At 38.1% G+C, this 18946-nt stretch overlaps 1 protein-coding gene across 2 annotated transcripts in view; it reads right to left on the bottom strand.

Moving 5' to 3' along the window:
* Positions 1 to 2361: 2361 nt before the first annotated feature.
* TOX3 (TOX high mobility group box family member 3) overlaps positions 2362 to 18946 on the bottom strand; it is a 117407-nt gene continuing 100822 nt past the window's right edge. For both annotated transcript variants that reach the window (XM_055145482.1, XM_004600668.3), the window contains exons 4-7: positions 14381 to 14650; positions 9789 to 10016; positions 7922 to 8002; positions 2362 to 4342 (exon numbers count right to left, since the gene is read on the bottom strand). In XM_055145482.1, coding sequence (XP_055001457.1) covers positions 3584 to 4342; positions 7922 to 8002; positions 9789 to 10016; positions 14381 to 14650 — 1338 coding nt within the window. In that variant the 3' untranslated portion in view covers positions 2362 to 3583. The remainder of the gene's footprint in view (positions 4343 to 7921; positions 8003 to 9788; positions 10017 to 14380; positions 14651 to 18946) is intronic.

The following is an 18946-nucleotide window of genomic DNA, read 5'->3' as shown; positions in this document are numbered from 1 at the left end:
ATGGGGCAAACCAACCCCCAGCTCCCCACTTTCCCAGCCGATTCTAGTAGGTCTAAGGCAGATCATGCTACTGTGGTGTGTATACCACAGCCCAGGCAGGCAGGTGGTGCATAGACACCATTCAAACTTGGCCTATTCAATCCCAACTCCTCTAACTCGCCATTCATGCATAGCAAAACACCATCTGGTCCTATTTTGCCTCCAGCAATCACAGCTGACCAAAAAAACGATAATAACAGCTGTTGCAAAACAAAAGCCAAACAAAGAGGGTGGGAGGGGGGGAGAAAAGGTTAGATTGAAGTCCAGTGCTGAAAAATGCTCCATGAAGTGAGAAACAGGAATGAAACCATTCAGACGCCTAAAGCCCAGTGAATGGACACAGCCGAGGACTTCTACTTAAACTTGAGATATTAATCCATCTGTCCAGAAAGCCTTCAAACCTCCGTCAGGTGGTAATATATTGCAGAAATTATGCTGCACGAAGGCAGTTAAGCTTTTGTTCTTTGAGTCAAGAACTAATGACCCCATGTCAGCTAAAAATGAAAACTCCTTATGTTCTTTCATCATATAGCAGTACAGGTTAATGCAAAAAAGAACATGTTTAGCCAGAGTAATAAAATAATGTGCACACGGCAGGGGAAAGAGAAGTGTGTATGATAACCCGGGGGCTGGGGGGTTAGAAGAGTGCAGGAGGGGGCCTCATTAATGTCTGTTCGCCACTAAAGAGGGAAGGCATTGAGGCCACACAGGAATCCCACTACTCAGATATTGTAATTTTCATTGCCCAGGTTTCTTTCTGACACGTTAACAAAAAATATACCAAGTCCTGACTATCTCAAGAAAAGCAGCCTATACTGAAACACAAGTTGATTCATTACAATCTTTTAACGAATTGCAGGAAAAATAATTTAGTAACAAAGTCAAGGAATTCTTCTTGCGACCTAAGCCTTTTGACATTTTAAATACATAGCTTTGCCTGGTGATTAATTTTTTAATCTGTAGTAATTAAGCTATTTTTTCTTGAAATTGACCATCAGTGCCTTAGCAGCATTTAATCAAATGTGATAAAACCTAAGATTTATAAAATCATTTAATAGATGTTACAACACCTGCTTCTAACTGCAAACAGTTGAAAACAGACTTCACTTGCAATTAAGTCTTATCACTAGTGACATTTTTTTTTCCCAAGCAATACTTCATGGGTTTTCAAAATGACAATTACAGAACTAATACACAATTACTGTCACATGTAGTTTAGCAATTAATTTTGAAGACATTTGTCTAAAGGTTTCACAACAGAATATAAAATGGTTCTTATTGTTATGTAATGTTAGTTTCAATTCACAGAAAATCTTTTACAATCAGCTCTGTGTCAGATGGGCCTGATGCAGGCAGATCATTCCTTTGTGGAATATACAATCACCCCCATGTAGATGTGATTAAGCATCATTCTAAGAACTGTTTGAACACTGATACCTGTCAGCTAATACAGCATATAAAAAGCTTCAATTTAGACATAAATTTTTCTACAGCAAGAAATCTATAAATTTATAATTAGAATCTCTTGCTGTTCAATATTTGTACATAATACAGAGTATGAGAGGATTATGAAATATTGAAAACTGAATTCATTATTCATAGCCCACAACATACAGTAAATATTCTTTGAAATACAACGACAACTTTGAGGAATCCATATTCCGATGTTTTTTAATATACTGCACACACTAGCAATGGTTGCCACAACTCACACCCTCATTTTTCTCAGATTAGGATTCTGGTCAGGGTTGACACTTGCTGTTTTTAATTTTCATTTTATCATAAGCAGTTTAAGACTGTTGCCAGTGGTAATTTGCAATTTTTATCAAGACCTCTTCATTATAGCTTCTGACAGGACAGATGCTGTAATTAATCATGCAAGACAACTGGGGATAGTGGTCACACTGTTCGCAAAGAGGCGCCATGACAGAGCAAGAAAAGGGGGAAGAAATGGACACTACAATAATTATTTTGGCCTAAGAATTAACATTCACCCTCCATTTTAAAAGTAGTAAAAACAAATTGCCAGGCAGTTTTAGTCCCCAACACAGAATGATTACTTTCCCTTCTATACTTACCTCGACATTTGCATCTTGACAAAAATATGATTACATATATATATATATATATATATATATATATATATATATATAATATTTTTCTGGGACTTGTTTAAGAGCCCTAACTGGGTCCCGGAAATTCAAGTTCTTAACTAAGACTATTATATTCCCAATAAAAAAATATAAGATGATGCTTGGATTCAAATAAAACTTGGTATGTGTCACAGTTCTCCCATCTGATATGTATTCAAGGAACAAGGAGTGAAATTTGACATATCATTTTATTTGAAAAGTGAACAGTTTCCTTGTTGTTGCATCAAAATACAGTCCACAGATTTTACTGAAATGTGTTTATTCTATAGCAAGATAAAAGCATTTTTTGTTTTAGTTAAGCAAAATACAAACAACTTAATTGCTGCTATCATAACTCATAAAAAAGTATAAAACAGCATAAAAACACAATAAGCAACGTAGCAATGAATGGTTTATGTCACCAGTGTTTACGTTAAAGCCTCGTTTATGAAAACTTTACAACACATGATATGAAAACTTACAACTTGGAAAGAAAATATTTACATTGATTATTCAGATGTGGTGCGCCTTTTAAATATTCTACGAGTATTACATCATAATAAAAACTCTTGCTTTTTTTTTTAAATCTTAACTTTCGTAATAACTGTTTTCATTTAAGTGCATTTCCCTTTGAAAAATACAGTGTTTTTATTTTTCGAAACTTGTCACTCAAAACACAGAATATAATATTCACATTCTTTTCTTCTAATTGGAATGAATATAATGGGCTAACAGTGGTCATATATATTGTTACAACATAGACTGTGGTTCGATTTGGAGAAGTCATGGGTAAAAAGTGGAAATGAGTCAATAATTGAATCTAATCACTTGCATTTTTTTTTCTGGAGAGATTTAGGAAAAAAAATAAGAGCTTTGGCAAAAGTCTGTGATTTACATTATTTTTTTATGACAAAAAATGCCATCAACTATTCACGTCATACAAATGTTTGTATGAAACCGGATCTTCATTATTTCAGGTAGTTACAACTGTGCTTTTTATTTTTAGGGCTTCGGAAGTTCAAAGAGCCTTGAAGTGTGGTTTATTCACTTCTGAAGAAATAAAGCCATTTTCTATGATTCAGAGAGGCCAGTTTATAGTCATCAGTATGTCCCAGGATTCATTACATGATTTGATTCACATATCGTAGGTATAGCCTGAATAAATAAAAAAGGCATCACATACAAGAGCACAGCTTTCTTGTTTTAAAACAAAGTGATTTATAGTCAGCTAAAAGATGAATCTCAGCTACACTGTAGTTCTTATTGCCTATCTAATAGACACTTGCGAGGACCACGTGATCTGTTACACATTTCTGCATAACCAACACAACGTACACGGTTCAGCCACAAAAGGTTTACCCCTTCTCTGCCACTCTCCTCCTGACATGCCGCTCCATCTGCCATGTGCGTCTTCAGAAAATACTGACCTGCGATAATACTTGAGTCTGTGTCTGAGACTGTATCTGCGACTGGTGCTGCTGCGAGGCTGGCTGGGGGCTCCCGATCGCGGGGAGAGGGGACGTAATCTGAGAGGTGACAGGGGAGTGCTGCCGAGGCGAAGGCTGAGACTGATGCTGCATGTGCTGCAGCTGCTGCAGCTGGAGATGCTGCTGCAGCTGCTGCTGCAGCTGCTGTTGGTTGAGCTGCTGCTGCAGGTGCTGCTGCTGCTGCAGGTGCTGCTGCATGTGGTGCTGAAAATGCTGCTGCTGCATCTGCTGCTGGATCTGCTGATGCATTTGGTGCTGCTGGAGCTGCTGCTGCTGCATCTGCTGCTGCTGGAGCTGCTGCTGCTGTTGTTGCTGCTGCTGCTGCTGCTGCTGCTGCAACTGCATTTGATGCTGCTGCGTCTGCACGGAAGGACTCACTTGGGTGGAAGAGGCTGAACCGACCATGGTCGTGCCCAGGGAGCTCATCAGGGGAGCCCCAATGTTCGACGGCATGTTGGCTGCGATGGTGACCGACGTGACGATCTGGTTCATGGGGAGTCTCATGGTTAAGGGTTTGGGCGCGATTGACCGAGGGAGTGATTGTTGCAGAGTCTGAGGGGATGCGGATACTGTTCCATGTTGAGACAGTGGGGGATTGAGAAGGAGGGAAGATGTCAGATTGGTGGACGCTAGGGTCTGCTGAACAGAACGGATGGTTTGGGCTTCTGCTGATTCGGCGGCAGCCTGTGTTCGGGGAGGAAAATTTCCAAAATGTTAAAATAGACCAGGAAAATCCCCAAAATATCAGAATATAAAATATACCAATATTAAAATATACCAGTATTTAAAAACATCTGAGTCTTTTCAAGTGTCGGTGACTATAATGACCACCATTCTTCAAGCTTTTCCTATATTTGAGCCCACTGTCTTGGTACTTTTTTAACTCCTCACAGAGCCGAAAAACATCCCCTCTCCACGGAATTGTGGCCAGTTTGGTGTCTTTGCTCCAAAGTGGGATGAGAGTGCGGCTTCAAGTAGCGGTGCTTCCACTCTCTCTCCACACCCACCACCGTTATTGGACTGACAACAAACACGACCTGTCAGTGCCTTGCTCAAGAGCAAGACTACTTGCCAAGCCTGGGAAAGAGCCATCCTGTCCGCAACACTGGCTACAGACAGACTTTGAAGCTCACCCAGATCTAAAGAACTGGTCAGCTAACCAGCCCTCCCTGATACTTATCTTGTCAGATCACTGGGCTTTGTGGCTAGTGTGACACAGCCCAACTGTAGCAAAAAAGACCTGATACACCTATATTTGAGAAAAATGATTGAGCATTTAAGTCTAAACTAACCTGACCAGCAAGCATCATATAGTGAAAGACAAGGGGATGGAATGCTAGAATTCTAATGCAGTTCTAATACTGAAGAACGTGTGGACTTTGGGCAAGTGAATTCACTCAGTTTCTTCTTTGGTTACCTTATCTGTATATAAAATGGGATTTTTTCTTAAGCAGGTTACAGGTTATGAGAATTAATTTAACTCAGATGTTAAGCATTCAAAACAGTGCCCGGCTTACTGGAAATAGTACTTTCTCTCAAAAAGAAAAGAAAAAAAAGCAACAATTTCTACTACCAGAAAATTACTGCTACTAGAAAACTTAAAAGCCCCTATAATTGCATGATCATTTATAACAGTACTCCCCTGAATATAAGGAAAACATAACAAATCCTTTGGGATCTTAAGCTGGCACACTAAAACTTCAGAAAGGTTTTAGGTTACCAAATGTTTTCCAAGATTTACATAATTTATCAAAGGTATAGCACAGATAAGGGGAGAATATTCATGACTCTCGTGTTGCAGGCAACAACCTATTCCGAGATCAGCAACCAGCATGGGCCTCAATGTGGCCAGAAACTCCTTTTCATGTTTGGTTCTAAAAACATACAATTACCTTCACAAACACAAATCATTTAGCTCATGCAACACTGACTGGGCTCATCCTCTTAAGGACTATTTTTTTCTCCACAAAATTAGAAGTCTCTGCCTAGAGGGTTTTGGATAAAGCTGCTCGTCACTACCTTTAATGGCTTTGAATGTTTATTCCTGGATTTGTATTACTCTGATTTAGAAAAACTGATTTTAAATGGATACTGAGGACTGACCTTTCATGAAAAATTATTCCATGCTCAAAGAGCCATAAATCATGGCATCTGTTGAAACATGTAAAGTTTGTAAAGCTCTATCCCTCACTGGGCAGCAATGTAGTTTCAAAAGCTTAGTGGGGCTACAGGTTACTGGAGAGTCATGTTTTAAAGTCTCAGGCAAGAAGTAGCTTGCAAAAGTTCATAATTAGCTATAAAAAAACCATTAAATCATCCTTCAAGTAGAATGCACTGAACTTTGTACACATATAAGCCTACTAGTCTTAAGGAACTACCAGCAAAGTCTATTTGTAGTTATTTGCACAGTCACCACATTGTGCCTTTAGTTAATCAACCTCATGGTGAATGGAGATGTGCAGATGATTGGATAGTTTGCACTTGCCAGCCAGGCTTACATCCTTCAGTTTAATTTTATTCTTCTATTGATTAAAGTGAAAGTAAAGTCACATCTTTTTGTTTTCCTTTCGGATGTTTTCAGGGGCCACAGTCAGCTTGGTGCTCCGGGGTCATTCCCAGAGATATTTAAGAGAACATATAGTGTTGAAAAGACTCTTGCATTCAGAATATGTGCTCCAGCCCTTTAAGTCATCTCACTGTCCCCAAGCATCGTATCTCCAGAGAGGGAGTTTCAGTCTCTGAAAGCAGAGACATAATTGAACTACAACAAATAATGCACCTTATTTACTATTAATGCTGCAGCTGAAATTCTTTTTAAGTCTTAACCCTTTAAATTTTCATCGAAAGTAAATTTCATTTATTCTTTTAAATTTTCATAAAATTCCATACTGTCGATGACAAACTGAATTGGTTTTGGGGACATACAAACATCCAGCATAAAGATAAGTGAGTTTTGATTCAAGTCTCCAATGGATATCTTTTAAATTAGAGTTGATAATCCCAATCATAGATGCTATTTCCTAAATAACTTTTGAGCAACTTTAGAGTTATTAGGCTGTTGTTTTAAATCCATGTATGCATTTATGCTCTAATGCATAAAAAAAAACACCTATACCTTCTTCTGAGTAAATGAATCCATCTAAGAAGTTGTTCTATTCACTTCACTCTTTTAATCAGCCTTCAACTATGCCTACATTCTTAACATCTGTCACCCATGAATTCAGGTGTTTTCTGCCAGTGTGCAAATCTAAGCCCAGTACTGGGATATGTTCATCAAGTCTCATAAAGAGATTTCACTATTGACCTGATGGATGTCTTCTCTTTCTAGAGAAGTGGGATGTGTCCTAAAAAGTATCAAGAAAGACAATAGACTCATAATCTGGGCATAAGCAACTACAAATCATAAATCTTAATACAAAGAAGAAACAACTTAGGTGAGGAAGAGGAAAAAAAACCTGGTATAATGCCTTGCTGGAAACACCTACCCTGCCCTAAAGCCACATGGAGCTGGGCTGGGATCTCCATTTGCCTGAGAAATACATCAAGAGCAAAACATTAGCTCAAATGATTCTCCCCAAAGCCTCTCTAAATTCTAGGAGAGCTAAAGACAAAGTGCATTAAGTGCTAAAGTTATGTAACGTAATAGCTCACAGTCCTTCTAGATCAAGGTCATGATAATCTAGAATGGCAGTTGCTTTGAGGTAGCAGTACAGTTTATAATACATCAATGGTTCATGGCATACTCCATGTATAATACATATACATTTTTTTAAGTACTTGGAGCATAATTTCATTTTAAATAATCATGACTTTTACTTATTTATATGACTCGGAACAGGTTGGTCAAAAATGCAACATCCTCTATTACACTAATGTAACAACTGCAGAATTTATGATGTGGTGTTCCAAAACGGCCTGAAAAACACACCATCCCATTCAAATAGATTTCCATCACTGACAAAGAAGACAGAATAAGAGGCTGTGTAATAGTTGTCTAAATAAGTTTAGCACCAAAATGGAAGCCAGTAAATCTTTCGGAAACTATTTTGATTTAGCAGTTGACGTTAACTCATTTTTTTTATTCCTTCATCTGGGTAATCACTAAACCAGGGGAAAAAAATGGAAACACATTTTTTTTAAGTTACCCAAGATGCTTTTCCTTCTGACAACTGAAAGGGGAGTTGTATTCATGTTTCCAAGGCTCCGGGGCTGTTTTCTTATATAATAGAGACTTTTAGCCTCTGGTCTCCAGCACACACTTACCTTAGAAACGAGGCTGGCCCTGTAAGCAGCCAGGGCCTTCAGGTATTCTTTTTTGGCAGCTTCCGTTTTCCTCTTGTATACCTAGTAAAGGACCACAGTTAGCACACCTTTTGCATACATGTTCTTAGCCCTCAAGTCACTGCTACACAACTTAGTTCACGCATAAGGCACTGGCAAAGCTGACCTACCTTAGCTCTGGTTTCTCAATGTAAACAGCTGCATAAACACTCACAAGAGATGTTAAAACAAAAGCAAGTTCTCTCATCCTCAACAGAGTACAATTCTGTTTTTAACCATTTTAAATCAGAAAAAAGATTTCAGGTTGCAGCTTCGATTCCTTGAGAGAAAATGCTGCGAGCCTCGTGTGAAGGCAGTAAATAAGGTAGCAAGAGGAGGAAAATTTGCTGCAAATGGTTTAAATTATAGAAAGTAACGAGTTTCTCCATCAATGTCTTTTTTCCCTCACACACATTTCTAAATGGTAACAAGTGCCAGGATTGGAAAACCAACAACAAGTCGAGCGTGTGAGGACAGAAGAAAAAATATGGAGGTCTTTAAACCCTGATTTTTCTTTCGAGGAAATAAAGATTCAGAAACAAAAAAAAGGATGGGAGATTTCCATTAGTAAGACCAATGAAGTACAACACTAAAAATAATTAAACATAATTTGTGCTTCCTTTCTTAACAGCGGTCTGAGGGCTGAATCTTAAATCAAAGCACAACTATCTCCCCAGAGTTTAAAAATTAGATATAGCAGTTTGCCATTCCCTTAGGATTACATTCTGGGATAGAAAATAGAGTTTGCCACACAGAGCAGTAACTTCATTGGAAAGAGGCAAATTTGACAATTGCACTATCCCAAGGCTAATTCATTCAGCTAGCGTAATGAACTCATGATTTGTAAAGAAACATGAATGGTTTGGGACTGGTAAGAGAGTAAAGTGGTTAAAGTGCTTGCCTTGCATATGGCTGACTCACGTCTGATCCCTAGTACTTCATATGGTTCCCTTAGCACAGAGGCAGGAGTAAGCCCTGAGCACCATCAGCTGTGGCCTGGAAACTAACTACCCCTTTATCGTCTCTTAACAAGGGAAAGAAAGGATGAAGGGTTTTCCATGCTTCACTTCTGAAACAATTATTCTATTTTACTGAGAATAGGGATTTACTCTAATGACAAGTAAAGTTAACTCCTATTAATGGTCATTGATAGCACATGCAAAGAATATGGGGGGGGGGGAGAGGGAGAGAGAGAGAGAGAAAGAGAGAGAGTATGTTTAGTGTTTGGCAAGTCATTAATCTCTTCATTTGCATGGAGAAGTTGCAAGGGGAAAGGCAAAAAATTGGAATTTAAGGAAGCCGGATTACCAGTATGACTAATCTGTCAGCACCTCAATGGTCAAGGTTTCATATGAACCTGAAATATAATTCTAAATACCCGCTGACAATAATACACAGGAGCAGCTTCATAGTATGGGGTCCCACCAGGATAGCAAACATGTTCATAAGGATGACTTTTTTAAAGGCAAGCAAAATGGAACTAATATCTTTGCAAGCTTATTTGAACAAAGGGGGAAAGGGAAGGCAATTGTGTATTACTTAAAATGAAGCTGATGCTTGCAAGATACTGGATCTTCAAACTCATACCTGAATGGGCTCTGAACACCTTTCATGAGACTGAAAATTCTGTCAAACTGTAGAGTGGCTTGGATTTACATGTTTATATTTTATTTTTTAATTATAGAGCTTAGAAAGGCTTTTAATGAAAAGCAATTGCATTAAGTGAACACATATGATTAAAAAAGGGGAAGTGGTAAGTCATATATATTCTAGTAACTCTAATGCATGGGCGTGCAGATCTCTGCCTCACCTGCTTTTGTTCTTCTCCAAGGCTGTCCCACATCGATGCTACAATTTTTGAGACCTCTCCAAAGGTTGCATTAGGGTTTTGACCTTTAATTGCAGCCTGTGTGTCTCTGAAAAACAGGGCATATGCTGACACTGGCTTCTGTGGCTCATTGGGATCTTTCTTTTTCTTTTTCTTTGGAGTCTTGGGCTTCTTGCCAGAATCTGGAGCAGCTCTTTTCTCTCCAATGGCCTGAAAAGCAGGGAAGAAAATTCACTGCCTAGAATGTACTTTTAGAAACTGCATTAAGATTTACTCAGGACCAATTGTTCTTCTAAGATTTTGTTAGCATCATCAGCAGATAAATCACAAGCAACAAGCGGGGGTGGGGTGGGGTGCATTTCCTTCAAGTTCACCGGACAACAGAGATTTGCATTTAGAACATTAATGAAAGCCAGAAGTATCTTCAAAATAATTCACAACATATGCTCTAAATAGCAATTATGCATAATGAAAAACAGAACACTCTGTACCAGGAGATGGTGTGTGCGCATATACACAAAAACAAAATAATTTACATTTTCAAAGGTTTTAGAAGTAAAACCCCCAAATAATCGAGATGTGGATCATATTCAGATATTTTCAATGAAGTCCCTTACTAGACAGTCAACATGCCATGTATACAGTCGGTCTGAACTGGTGTTTTTTGAGGCTGATGTTTTGCTTTATACCATGATGTTACTTGGTTAATGTCTCAGGAAACTCAAAGGGAAATTAGCTGCCATCTCTAATCTTACACAATAAATGTAAGGTCATCCTTACATTCTCTCAAAAGCTTTTTACAAAAGGATGATATGGCATATGAACATGTCAGAATTCCTTTATCTGGAGAAAGAAAAGAACTTGATCCTTTTCATAAAATTAAAAACATCTAAAAAGCAATATGAAAATACTAATTAAAGATACTTATAATATGTTAAATGGTGCCTTCAGAAATTTGCCATAGAATGGTTACAATTTTGATCAATTCTGAGATCAAAAGCATAGAAATGATGAGTACAACTCAGCAAACTTTTAAACCATGAAGCTCCACATTTAATTCCTACAGTGATCAGATTTTAATGATCTTCTAGTATTCTTTTCAGAGACTCAAGGGAAATGAATTATCAGTCTTGCTTTATCTGCCTAGTCTACAACATGACTATGCTGAAGATAATTTTGTCGTTAGCTTCATCAAGGATGTTGAAGTGTTTGACAAAAATCTGCCTTAAAAGTCAGCCTTGGGCAAGATCAACAGAGATTGATCTGAGTTACTAACAGATTGCCTTTTAATAGCTTTGAGTCTTAAATCCTAATTCAAGTTTTCCAAGAGTATCATTACTTTCTGATTCAGGGTCATTTGGAACTTAATCCAATTACTAAAATTCTAGAGAGGAAACTGCACTTGTCTTTGAGAACTCTGAATCTTCCCAGTATTAGGAAAACACCAGCCTATTTCTAGGTGGGCCTAATGTTCCGTCTATTTGAGTGATAATAGCATCGCTACTTTACACAAGTAGTTTACATTCTTGTAAGCTGTTAATGGCGTTCAGCGACATGCCACCTCTTCTGCAAAATCCCATCTTTATAACTCACTACTTATTCAATAATGCCATCGAATTTATAGTTGTTTTTTTTTTGCTGTTGTCATTGCAAAATTCTCAGAATGAGTGAGACTTGTTTAATTCTAGCTAATGAATTTGAACTTGTAAGGGAGTCAGATGCCATCCAAGCATCCACTGAAGCCAAGTTTTACTTGAATGAAAAAAATATTTCTTTGGCAACGAGAAAAAAAACCCACATACACATATTTTTCTAATTGAGTCAAACAAGTATATTCTTTTCCTGGAAGAATGTTTGGCACTGTCAGCACCAACAATACCCTGACCAATGGCAAGATGAAAGCAATTTCCAAGGCAGCTTTTTCCGAATAAGAGGAGTTTAATTTTATTCCTGTAAAACAACATTCAAATGTTGACAACCTTTGATGTCCTTGGATAGCCAGAACTTGCCCTAATCATCATTACCTTTTAAGAATAAGCCTGAAATGAAAACTTTCCACTTAACTAAATGCTCAGAATTAATTATCCTAGAGAATTTTTTTGTGTGTAATTGACTCAAAAGGGTTGGGGAAAGTGGAGAAAAAGCTTTACCCAGGAGAGACATCACCAGCAGTAATTTCAATCTTCGTTTCTTGGGAAAGTGATAACAAATTGGATTCCCTGTCTTTACAGAAAACCTAGCCCCTGCTCAAAATGCAGCAAGAGTAGAATCTCCTGCAATGTTCTTTTAGAAAAAGAGTTCTCCCTTATCCTGACTTTCTGTTCCTGTGGGTTTGGTCACTGAGTGGTCAACTGCAATCCATAAAAATTATGTGCAATAAGATTATTTTGAAGAAACCAAAGAGTCACATATCTTTTATTATGATACACTGTTATAATAATCACATTTTATTATAATCTCTTGTGGTTCATTTATGGTTTATCATAGAAATGTATAAGCAGTAAAAATGTAAACTATATACACATATACAGTGTTCAGTAGTAGCATGAGTGTCAGATATTGACGAGATGTTGGAACATATCCCCTGGGAGGTGGTGGGGGGGACTCGGGAAACTGCTGTATTAAATGTAATGGAAATGTGAATGAAATGGAAAGAATTCAGTGGAAAGGTGTGATAGCTAGCTACAGCTTAACTCTTACACATGTCACGTGTTCCTCTAGATTTTATGTTATTCCTTATCAGTTTTCCTTCTTGAAGACCTTCTGAGAAATAGTGGGGACTAACTATTATGGTCTCTTTCCAGCAGGATGCTAATATGATTCCACAGAACAAAGCTTACTTCTTAAAACCCCTATTACGTTCTCTAAGATTTTAGTTAATTATTTTTTATTATTTTGTCTTTTAGGATCATACCTGGCGATGCTCAGGGGTTACTCCTGGCTCTGCACTCAAGAATCACCCCTAGTGGTGCTCAGGGAACCATATGGGATGCTGAGAATCGAATTAGGTTGGCCACATGCAAGGCAAACACCCTACCCACTATATTAGCACTCTGGCACAGTGTTCTCTAACTTTTTCTGCATTCTTAATCTTCTCTAGCCTGCACCACTTCTCCCACTTGCTACTTAAAAATAAATGAGGTCAAGGCTTCTGGCCTTGTTTTAATCTTAAACACTAAGAAATGCTGATTCCTTCCAGGCTTTCATGTTCCAAGGTTACACAAATCAATAAGAGCAGGCCTAGAGACTGAGTTCTAACCTCAAATTCAAAATCTTATCTTTCCCCTGGGGGGGAAAAATTAACACTCCTCTCTACGTGCATCCTTTCATTTATTGGTGCCCATATCTACTCTCAAGCAAAAATCCAACTTACTCCATCAAGTTCCAGTGAATTTGAAATTTTTTGCTTCAAAATCTGCTGATTCTCTAATTTTGAATGTATCACTAATCTTGCCCACTAACCCATTTCTTTGCTAAAATGAAAACACAAATCAAGGGGTTTTCTAATGGCTTCTTTTTATTCTGATCCTTTCCTCTGCATTTTATAATCAGCCATGTTATGTTCCTAAAGCACAAATTTGCTTATGCTACTTCTCCATGCAAAGAATCAATTAGTTCCCAAGCACCAACAGTAGCCTCCCACGTTTCAGCCATATCTTTACTGCCCCATATCCAACTGCTCATGATTCACTAAAAGGACCTGTACTTACATTACTCCTCACTGCTCCCTCACCAGAGTGCTGGCCTCTCTCTTCTGCCTCACAAACTTTTATGCATCCTCTAAGACCTAATTCAAATACCACCTTCTCAATAAAGTCTTCCTCAAATCACTCTCCCAAGCAGAATCGATTACAATCTCAGCACACCAGATACATCAATTATACCACTAATCACATCTGGAGTTAGTTTTAAACATTGCTATTCATCCCCAGTGGGGAGTCTCATAGGCAGTAATTCCCTTAAAAATGTTTGTAACACCAGAATTGAGTAACATGCCAAGCACAGAGTAGGTGCACAGTGCGCAATGAATGAACAAAGGAAGAGTAAATGCACCTATAATAAGTAACTTTAACCAAGCAGAATGTTTTCCTAGGCGCTCGTAGAACTCCTAGACTGCAATTAAGTCTTTGTTTCAAACTAGGCATATCTGGATAATATACCCTTTCCACAACAAAAGCAGAAATGTGAAAATGATGATAGCCTTCTCTGTGGTAAACACTAACCAAGGTATAAGGTTGTCGAAAGTGGGGCAGCAAAGCAGCTGGAGGAAACTTACCCACATGGACATTTATGTAGAACTGAAGCAGTTCAGTTTCTGAAAGGGCTGGTGCGAGCAGATTGGGGAAACTGAACTGACAATAGTTTAAAAAGTCCTGCTCACCACTTTATAACTAGGAGGAGAAGCCAGATATGATATGCAGTTGAATATGCTTTCTCCATAAAATCAGTTAAGTGAAAAAGTGAAAGCTAAAATAAATTATATCATCACAGATTTAAATGCGGCTCCAAATCTATGAAGACAAAGAAGATCCAAAATTCTCTGGGAGGTTGTATATGAAATGTCGCCCACTTACTCTGTTGGATTCATCTGCATCCTCTTCATTGATGGAGCTGGAAGGAGAGGGAGTGGCTGATTTGCTCGCTGGAGGGGAAGGTGAGGTGTGGGGCATGCTGGCACCTCCCAAGTTCAACCCCAACTGGGCGCTGAGCTGAGACTGGTTGATGGTCGTGAGCTGGGCGGGAGGCATTATCCCAGAGCGAGCAGCATCAGTCATGTGGACGATGGACCTCATGATCAAGGAGGGATCCTGGCGGTACTGGGAAACTTGCGTGTGGCTCTGATCCTAACAGAAGGCAAGAGCAAAGGCAAGAGAAACTCTTAGTTGACCCACTATCAGTACATGTAAGTGAGCAGTTACTTCAACAGGGTGACTCTGTTGCAATTTTGATTGTTATGCCCTGTCCCAAGGTGATGGCCTCAATTTATTAGCTATGAGGTCTCCGGCCAAAAGGTTGTTGGATAAAAACCCAGATTATTCAATTCCATGTATTTTGCTGTAGAACTGTCACGGGCACACAAATAAATCAACAGAACAAGAGAAACACAAACAGGAAAGGTAAATATCCCGCCCCTTTCAAGTGGACCTCCTGGTTTGCCATCTTCTAACACACATAGTTCTGGTTCTGTTCCCTTTTTCCCAGTCCTGCAAGAGAAAGAGCATCTATTCTCTAGTCGACCCTTCCCGAGAAGCACATAACATATACAGAGGATGGGTTAGAGAAACACAGAGCAAACATCTGTTTGCTTCAGGGCACCCTTCTGTAAAACCCTCTGTGGTTAACCAGAAGGTCATTTTGATTCGGAATTACGTTGTCAATGGCATCTGGAAGTCATTCCATGTCTTTTGAATTGAATATCACTTTTTTCATCTTAAAACCTGGCTTTGTTTTCTTTTGTTCAGCCTACCAGGATTTAATGTACTAATGGATTTTTTAAAATATGTATAAAAAGGAGGTAGGAATCATCAAAACGAACTTTCTCTGCAAATTACTACAGTCACTTCAAACACCATCTTCTCTTATTTGGGGAAGTCATGGAGAGACTTTAGGGCCATTGCCGCTTTTTTTTTTTTTGTCATTTCCAGACTCAAAAATGAAGACATACTCTTTCAAATGACTTACTTAAAACTTGTCATTTAGAGTGAGTCTGTGATTTTATTGAAACCAAATTCTCTGACTCACAGTGACCTAGAATCTAATTTTATACACAGGCCTATGAATTCTTACTTACTGTTCCTCTTTTTGAGTCTTTCAGATAAGACTTGTTTTCTGTTCTCTAAAGAAACATGTTGTAAATAATTTAATTATTATTAAACTGGAGCTCTGGGTTTCTTAATGTTAAGAAAACATCACCAGATAAGAAACCCTAACTATCAATAAGAAAGCAGTTGAATAAATTATGAGCTATCCATACTGCAAAGTATTAGGAGGCTTTTTAAAATAATGAATTAGATTTATGTGTATTGACCTAGAGCAGGGATTCTCAGTCTTGACCCTATTGACATTCTGGGCCAGATAATTACTTGCTGGGGAGCTGTGCTGTAGACTGGAGGCACTTCAAACACCCTTGCCTTATAGATGCTTGTAACAACTTTCCTTCCTACCAGTTAGGACAATCAAAACTTTTTCTAAACATTGCCCCTGGGAGGAAAAATTGATCCCAGATCTAGAGTAATATTCAAGAAATAACAAGTAAAAATGGAAGCTACAAAAAAATTACAAACCACACCGACTCCCAAGCCCTTCTCTCTGAAATATATCCAAATTCTAAACAATAGGTACAGTATGAGGGCTGAGGGTGAGATGTGAATGGAGGAGTCTTAACTTTTGACATTTAAAATATTAAAAACACAAAACAAGCAATACTTTAGGGGAAAAAAATGACAAAAGAACCTTGAGTAGTTAAAACAGTCTGTGGCTAATTGCTGAGCTTAATATTAAATACATAAATTCTTCTTTTAATTTCTGAATAATTTTTAAGTTACGAACTTGGCTGTGGTTGCTGGGGAATCCTGGAGAACTGTGCCCCTCACCTCACAACAGTTTCACTCTTCCTTATCTTCCTGTCAGTGTCTCTTGTACTGTTCCAAAAATATGACAGCTACTGGCAGATGTTCTTCCATAGACTTAGATGACAAAAGTGTACTTTATGTTTCAGTTTGTCTAAATTTTCTTTTTGGGGTAGGGAAGGTAAAGGGTTGGGCCATACCCTGCAGTATGCAGGGTGTGCTCTTACCTCTGTGCTAAGGATCATTCCTGGTTGTGCTCAGGACCATTTGTGGTCCTGAGGATTGAACTGGGTCAGCTACATGCAAGGCAAGCACCTTAACGCCTATAGTATCTCTCTGATCCTCGTCCTAATTTTCTTGATTAGCATCTATTACACAATTAGCTATTTCTCAAAAAAAAAAAAATCTGCGTTCTGTCTTCTTTTTCATATTCTTTTGAAATTCAACCATTGCTTGCCTACATCAGTTCTAGCCTACAACTTTTAGTAACTACATTATCTCATTCTTTGGAGCCCCTGTCAGTGCTCAGGGCTTACTTCTGAGCACTGTTCTCAGAGACCACTCCTGGTGGTGCTTTGGAGATTACATGTTGTTCGAGGGATTGAATCTAGGTTGGTCACATAGAAGTCTTGCCGCATGTATTATCTCTCCAACCCATATTTAATTCTTAATTTTACCTTCCACTTACACCCTTAATCTGCTTTTTAGAAGTCCTTCAGATTTATTTACACCAAGCTGTTTCATAGCAACTTGTATGGGCAACTTTCATGGTTTTCTTAAGTATATATTTTTAGTCTTAATAATTTTATTAACTGGCAAACCCCCATGAAATATAATGATCTAAGTTACGCAGCTTTCTCAGAATAGAGGAGTTGCTTTGCTATCTTGTTCCAATGCCTATGAAATCAGCATAAAGAGATACTTAATTGACACATCCACACCAACAACATTTCAGAGGAATCTCAAGGCCAAAAAGTGTATTTCCTTGTCCTCATGAGTTTTTCCAGAACTCCACCTGCAGCGTATGCCTTTCTTTAGGACCCGATTGCTTGAGAATTCCTCTTGACAGTTATGTTCACTATGCTAAAAAAGAATATTTACTGTACGTTTTCCCTGTGCTAGAATTTTTGCTAAGTATAACATGCATTTTCCAGTTTAATCCTTGAACTAGCTTCCTAAGTTGCTACTATTATACTTGCTCTTAGATAAGAGTGATTCTCCAGGTTATGGTGCTAGTTAGAGATTGCTAGATGGAAAACTGTTCTCAGAAGTCCCAGCATTCAATGGTGCAAGTATGGACTGACCAGAAGAATGAATGGGGCTCCTGACTCTATACTACCATTCAAACGAAAGCAGCTCCATTTTCATCTGTTTATACACTGAAAATTTTCATGACCTTTTACTTTGAAAAGGGGGAGGGGAGCAGAGAAACTCTCATATTACAGAGTCAAGATCTTGACTTAACTTACAGCCCACCCGCATATATTCTCTGTAAGCCCATCTCCCATACCACAATGTATGGAACTCCTCTAGAATATTTTTCAGGTAACCTCTGAACCACATAATTGATGCATTCATTTCTGTGAGCATTTTCCATAGTCCACAGTTATCCAATAGTAACTTTCTATGATTGAGAATTACAGTATAAAAAGATTAATGGTTAAAGTGTCTCTTTAAAAATTCAAGTCTTCTAGAGACACCAATTATTAACAACTGCCTTGGGGAACATGGTGATCCTTAACAACTCCAATCATTTTCTATAGGAAAAAAAAAGCAATCTTTAAATGAAGCTTCCTTTGATCTTATGTTCATACTTAAAAAGAGAAAGATGTCAGCTCAATATAAAAATACTTATTGAGGACCTACTATGCTCCAGGCCAGAGAAACCAATATACCTCTGTTCACATCTTTGAAAACTTTAAAATTACCAGGACTCCATGATTCTTTTAAACATGACTTTAATTAAATACAATTTAGAATGGAATAATAAATTTACTATGACAAAGTACAGGCAAGAATAATTTATATATACTCTCCAAAATAGCCCCAATTTTTCCTAGTAGTAATGGCATAAGGAAATGTATGAGTGAGGATATAGCCCTGAGAAATTTAATGTGTTTTTGTAAATCATCACCTCTCACTTATTAAAATTAAATCTTCAAAGAATTACCAATGATCACTGAAAGGCAAAGAAACTGCATAGATTACAAGAGATTGCCATTACCATTATCAATACGAATTGACTGCCGATATCTTTTCCAACTCCTTTCACAATTATATTTTATTATGCAGGGTGACTTGTATAATTTCCTAAATAGCTCTTCATTAGGGAAAAACTCATCCTCTCCTCTTGGTCTCATTCTGTTCCCTAATTGATGACATTAGACAAGGGTTTTCAGCCTCAGCAGAAATGGCGTTTTGCTTTGGGTATCTCCTTATTTTAGGGGACATTCTGTATATTGTAGAAAACCTAGCAGAATCTTTGGCTTCTATTAGATGCCAGTAGTCTCTCTTGCACATCAGGCTGTGCCAACCTTAGTGGCTTCAGATAATGCCAATATCTGCTATAGG

This window comes from Sorex araneus, chromosome 8 (genome assembly GCF_027595985.1).
Source record: "Sorex araneus isolate mSorAra2 chromosome 8, mSorAra2.pri, whole genome shotgun sequence".
Taxonomy (NCBI): domain Eukaryota; kingdom Metazoa; phylum Chordata; class Mammalia; order Eulipotyphla; family Soricidae; genus Sorex; species Sorex araneus.
Note: the sequence above shows the minus strand (reverse complement) of the source record. Positions and strands in the feature narration are given on the sequence as shown.